Source organism: Poecilia formosa, unplaced genomic scaffold (genome assembly GCF_000485575.1).
Source record: "Poecilia formosa unplaced genomic scaffold, Poecilia_formosa-5.1.2 Scaffold402, whole genome shotgun sequence".
NCBI classification, from domain to species: domain Eukaryota; kingdom Metazoa; phylum Chordata; class Actinopteri; order Cyprinodontiformes; family Poeciliidae; genus Poecilia; species Poecilia formosa.
In genome coordinates, this window is record NW_006800341.1 from 335,742 (window position 1) to 342,156 (window position 6,415).

The 6,415-nt window shown below is 38.3% G+C and overlaps 1 protein-coding gene across 1 annotated transcript in view; it reads left to right on the top strand.

The window, feature by feature from the left end:
* The window catches only part of arpc1a (actin related protein 2/3 complex, subunit 1A), a 9,958-nt gene extending 3,758 nt beyond the window's left edge, over positions 1-6,200 (top strand). Inside the window, exons 5-11 of the mRNA XM_007576229.2 lie at positions 765-872; positions 1,009-1,112; positions 1,202-1,310; positions 4,141-4,216; positions 4,298-4,491; positions 5,278-5,368; positions 5,444-6,200. Of these exons, the coding sequence (XP_007576291.1) occupies positions 765-872; positions 1,009-1,112; positions 1,202-1,310; positions 4,141-4,216; positions 4,298-4,491; positions 5,278-5,368; positions 5,444-5,482 (721 nt within the window). The 3' untranslated portion in view covers positions 5,483-6,200. The remainder of the gene's footprint in view (positions 1-764; positions 873-1,008; positions 1,113-1,201; positions 1,311-4,140; positions 4,217-4,297; positions 4,492-5,277; positions 5,369-5,443) is intronic.
* The last annotated feature ends 215 nt before the right edge of the window (positions 6,201-6,415 follow it).

Consider the following 6,415-nt stretch of genomic DNA (forward strand, 5'->3'; position numbering starts at 1 on the left):
AGTCGGCAGTGGAGCTCGACTCATCTCTGTCTGCTACTTTGAGTCTGAGAATGACTGGTGAGATTGAAGTAGCAGTGCAGCACCTTCCACATTTTCCAAATGTGTTTCTTAACATATGGATAAACTTGCCTACCATGCTTACGCAATCTAGAAAATATGGAGTTTGATTGTATTTTTCATGTCTGGATATAAAAAAAAAAAAAAAAGGAGCATGTTTGTTTCTAGAAAATGCTTCCTTCTTTCTTCACCTTTTATCAAAATTAAAGTCTTCAGATTCTGTTGGATCAATATTTTATGATGAATCTGGGATTTACATTCACTTAATTCAAAATTTTACTACTTTGTATTTAATAATAAAGGTGTCACCAATTGACCAGACTTAAAATATTTATTTATTTTAGTATATATTAAGCCAGGCCATGAGTTGTTGAGATTTTTAGACAGCTGCTTCTACCTGGCCAAAATAACTCCATGAAATATCCACCACACTGGCAAATTGTTGGACATCAATTGTTGTTTTATGACTTCTAGAACTTGATGTAAAGTATTTGCATATAAATTTTAAGAATGTTATAAAAATGCCAAAGATAATTGAGTCGGGAAAAGTATTGAATTTTAAAATGAAAAAAGTTTAGGGTCTCTCTGAGCAACAGTAAACTGTATAATGTGACATTTCCTGAGCAATAACAGTAATGAACCAACATTTACTTGGGTTCTGTTGCACAGTGCTACCAATCCTGCTTTAAATACTGTCTTCCTCTCAGGTGGGTGAGCAAACACATAAAGAAGCCAATCCGCTCCACCATCCTCAGTCTAGATTGGCATCCCAACAATATCCTCCTGGCTGCTGGCTCATGTGACTTCAAGTGCAGGTACAATTTGTGTAAATAAATAAAAAAAGGTTTAAGAAATAAAGCTGTGGTAAGGAAAAACTGTCCAGCCTTCTTTTCTTTTTTTAAATGTTTTCTCCTCTCAATTGTCATTTCTGTGCTCCGTCTCGGGCCTCAGGGTCTTCTCAGCCTACATTAAGGAGGTAGAAGAAAAGCCGGGCCCCACACCCTGGGGCAGCAAAATGCCATTTGGGGCCGTGCTAGCAGAGTTTGGAGGAGCAGGTCAGTATTTATGTCCTACTTCAGGCTAATTCAGTTGTTTCTTGAACTAAAGGCACATCAGCAGGTTTTTATGCATTCGTATGCTGCAGGTGGAGGAGGATGGGTCCACTCCGTCTCTTTCTCTGCCTCTGGGAACCGTCTGGCCTGGGTCAGCCATGACAGCACTGTCACTGTGGTAGACAGCTCTAAGACTGCAAGGTTTGTTGGTTTCTGTACCTAAAGAATTCCACTGTTTCTCTAAAACTCCCAAAATATCTTAATAATTTATACAAAGTAGTTTTGAAATGTAAAATAAATTAACATACAGCTTCAGAAATCTGAATGTTTACCATCAGTGGGCTAAATCATTTTTTTTAATAATCCCATTTGTTGATTAAGTCCCATGAGTACATAAAACTATGTGTGTGTAGCTGTGTCTTTCTCAAAACTATGTCTAAAGGTTAAAAATGGAGAGAATTACTTGGCTCTGTTATTGTTTTTTTTTTTTTACTCGCAATCTGATCTTTATTTCTATGCAGTCAAAATTTGGAATAAAATATTTTCACAGACATATAAGTCTTTAAAAAGGAAATGCTGTTTGCTGTAGCTGTACATTTTTATGTACTGTTTTGTTCCTAACAAGTACCTTTTTTTAATGTAATGTTAAAGTCAGAGGTTTCTGACAGAGGTAGTTATTTTGCTATTAATTGTCTGTTGATCAACAAGAGCACACTTGCTTGTTGCACATTGAAACATCAGGGGCCTCGTGTATAAGAGTGTGCAGTTTTCACTCTAAAACTTGGCTTACAGACGAATTTAGAAAAATGTGGCGCAGAAAGAAATTCGGAAGTATAAAACTGTGCGCACGCACATACCTATGCATCTTTCCTTTATAAATCCTAATTTGCGGGAAATAGAGCGCAGCTGCTGGTCTGTCCTATTGCCCCACAGAAATATATATGTAAATTAGAGTAAATACCTAGAAGTCTGCCACCACGTGAAGTAATACCATGGCAATGTCCTTGTTTGTACCAATATAAGTATTTATAATAATAATTATATATTTTATTTAAAAGGTGCTTTAAAAGGACACATAAGGTCACGTCACAAAAAATAAAAAATAATACGTTTTAATTTAAAATCCAAATTAAAAGAGGAAAATAAAGACGGTGCATAGTGCAAATCCTTGATTGAACAGCAGAACATTCAGCTGGGATTTAGAAACGCACAGCGTGTCAGAGTCCTTTGAGTGGGAATATGGACGTTTAACTAGAGAAATTGTGCATAAGTTAAACATTTACAGAATAGAGATGCTTTCTGTACATAAAGATATAAAGACACAAAGGCATATTCACAAAGCGGGCGTGGCTCGACTGAAGGCTGACTGCTGCTGCACCGGTAACCCACCTTCTTTAAGCTTTGCTCAGAGCTCCAGGATGATCAGTCTAGGTTATCTAAATGCGAATAAACAATCAACATTTCCCAGCAGATCAATGTGATCTCTAAACACAGGCTCCCTCTGAATCCTTCTATTGGTGATGTTCTCCATCAGAGCCAAAGCTCTCCTCAATTACGTGGCTCACCTTTGCGCAGCTACTTGTATATGTGTGATTGTATGTTTACTCACCTTAATCACCTTTAAAATAATGAAGCCTGTTTGGAGTTAATCTGCTGACCCAACCATGTTTTTTTTTTTTGTTTTGTTTTTTTGTTTTTGTTGTTTTTTTGTGAGAATGAAATTACCCCACAGATTCATTTCATGTGATTTAGGACACAGAACAACTATATATTTGAGACAAAAACTGAGGAAATGTACTATTTACATTCCAGTGGGGTTTTCACATCTTTTTATTTTATTTATTTTGTGTGCATGTTAGGTTACTGTCTGAGGATAAATGTTCAGTTTCATAGTTTATATTTAAACAATAAAATATTAAAATCATGAAAAATCATCGGGTTTGATGCTTCTTGGTCTGAAAAACACAGAATGTTGTCATATTTCAGTGTATTTCGGTGAGTTTTGACGCTTTGTAGTTTGATATTGTCCACAGAAAAAGTTTGCATGGCTGCTGCATATTTTCACAGCAGGTCTGTGTATTTACGCAAACTTTCACACCACATTCATTTGTATACATGCCAACTTGCGTGCAAAATATGGTGCCACACATTTTTTTTGCGTACGCACGCTTTATACTTGAGGCCCCTGGTCACTGTTACGAACACAGAAGCCACATTCTGTGCCTTTGGACAGCTGTATTAAATGTAACGGTTCATTATGAAGTAAATTTGTATGTTGATAAAGACCAACTCTGCTTGCTTGTTGTAGCATGCTGTGGAAAGCGCGTTGACGTCTCCATGAGTCTCTCAGCTAAGCTCTGAATTGCAGTTTTTAAAACTATATCAAACATTTCTTATCTTGAAATGTTATTGTGAGACCTTAGCTTTTGCACATCTTAAGCAGTTTTGATTGCAACAAGAGCAATCCAGGATTAGATAGAAACAGTTACTTTGTCTTTAAGTCTGATCTGGCAGTGTTCTGTATCCGTTTTCTTTCGCAAGCAAGTTCTTTTTTGATGAATTTACTTTTTGTGAACACTTCAATACTCTCATCAATCTGTTTAGTGGGATTTTTTTTCACTATTGCGACGCTCTCTCTCACCTGGCATCAGCTTTCTGCACGTTTCACAGTCTTTCCAATGATGGTGGTGGGAATGATATGATTTGCAGAAAATCTTTAGGCAGAATAGAGCAAGAGTAAAAAGATTACTTGTGAGACATCTCGCATAGAGAAACCTGCATTAGTTTACTTCAAGTATATTTGATATATCAGCCAACATTATTCCAGTTAATGCAGCCTTGAGAAAAAAATGTGTTCATTGCTAATAAATCATGAGGATTTATCTACGCTAACGCAGGTCAGTGTAAAATATTGGAGTGGGTATAAAAATGCATATTTCAGTGATGAGAGCAGAGGTGACTCCTTTTTATGGCAGCACATCATTGTTTTTGACAGAATAAAATTAATGTCAGTAAATTTGTGTGCGTTTAGTCCCTCACAGCAGAAGACAGAGTTTCTGCCTCTTCTCAGCGTCATTTTTGTTTCCGAGAACTGTCTAGTAGCTGCGGTGAGTTTAAAACACGCATTCACACTTTTACCATCCAGACATGAACCATAATGTTAAAATGTGTTGTATGTGCGTCTTCAGGGGCACGACTGTTGCCCCATGCTCTTCCGCTGTGATGACAGCGGAGCCCTGGCGTTTGTGTCGAAGCTTGACCTCCCCAAACAGAGCATCCAGAGGAACATGTCTGCCATGGAACGCTTCAGGAACATGGACAAGAGGGCCACCACCGAGGACCGCAACACTACCCTGGACACACTGCACCAGAACAGCATCACGTACGTCTGGAACCAAACACACACACAACATGCTAAGACTGTAGTCAAATCCAACACTTTTATATTTACTTTCAATGAACTGAGGTCAAACAGGAGAGACGTGAGGCAAGAGAAACGAAAGATGCAGACAAATCTCATAAATTCAGCAGAATGTAAGGTATTGGTATTGCTTTTTTATCAGATGTCAAAAAAATAAGCAAATAAGTGAAGGCCAGAATGATGTAATTATGTAGATTTTCATTTTTAGACAGATTTTACTATTTGTCAGTCTCCTGCAGAAACCTAATTTCTTCATTCTTTTCCTTTTCATATGTTGTGAAAATCCAATCTCTGTAGATTCATTGAGAAATATTAATTTGAAAGTATCAAAAACATCATGTGACTGACCAAATTATATAAATATAAGTCTACAATAAAGCCTTTTTTTTGTCTTCCATTTCCAGAAAAATGCAGTTTTAGGAGATAGTTTTAGCCTGATAGTAGTGATTAGTACCATGATTGTAAAATTGGAAACTAGAAGTTTGTTTTTCACTTTTCTGCATTTATTTAGAATAGAAGATAAAGTCAGAAGTGAGCATGACAATGCTATTAGGATTTATTTAATGGTGAGAACTTCTGGAACAGGCTGCCACGCTTATGTCAGTGGGTGGGCCGCTGATGCCCCACCACTCTGGCGAACTGACAGCTCAACACAACCCAATTTTGTTTCAGTGATCTGAACTTTTCACAGCATTTCTTTAGCAGTCTTCTCATTGAACATGTCTTCACATCTTTGTTCTTGTATAGCCAAGTGTCTATCTATGAGGGAGACAAAAGGGACTGTCGCAAGTTCTGCACCACGGGCATCGATGGAGCAATGACAATTTGGGACTTCAAGGTAAAATCATTCCTGTATGCGTGTGGGTCCTCTCATGATGCAGCACTCACCACCTCCTTTTTTTACCCTCCTCAGAGCCTAGAAGCTTCTATCCAGGGTCTCCGCATCATGTGAAGAAATGTTTTGAATGAATGAAGTCGCTGCAGCCTCACCCCTACAGCCCCCTCTACCCCAGTCATCAACCCCCCTACCTGTCCCTCTCCCCCTCCCCCACCTGTGTGGCGCAGCCAGCGAAGTACATAACTGACCACCCTATTGAGTGTTTGCTGAAGCACTGATCAGACCATTAAACACTCTTGTTCGGCGTGTCTTTCACATACTCACAAACACACACGCACTACACACACTGAGCTGTGGTGTAAGAACACTGATTTTTTTTTTTTTCTTTTCGTTTGCTTTTAAAATAAAGGTTAACAGGTGTAAAAGTGGGAAGGTCCTCTGACACGTACTAAACGTGATGTGAAATGTGTGTTTGTATGTTCTCTAACCTCCAGTACCAAAAGATGAACGCTAAAACGTGCGTTTTATCCAAAAAACCCAAACTGTATTTTACCTCACTCCAATCTGAACATGATCTCCTGTACAGGTGTTTGTCCTCACTGAACAGCAGGTGAAACAATTTAGACTTCAGACCACGGGTTATTAAAATGCTGAGCAAATGTTGATGGTCGTCTGATCAAAACCTGTACAAGATCTGATGTTGGAGGATTTGGAGGGAGCAGCTGTTGAAACTGCAGCTCTGAACTACCACACTAAAACCATCAATGGAGGATTTCTATGTAACTGATCATGAGGTTGACATGAAATAAAGGTGAAGTACATTTACACTACACATCTAAGTGACTGCACTCTTTATTTGTGTACATTTTCTGACAGCAAGTATTTTTTGTGTATTCTCACTTTATTACTTGAAAGTATCTAGAATATTGGGGATCAATAAACTCTAAACACTCGTGTCAGTTAAAAGAAGTCTGATGCTGCTTGGTATGTTCAGAGAACAGGGAATGAGCGCCCCCTGTGCTTGGCACAGTGTAACGACTTGAAGCC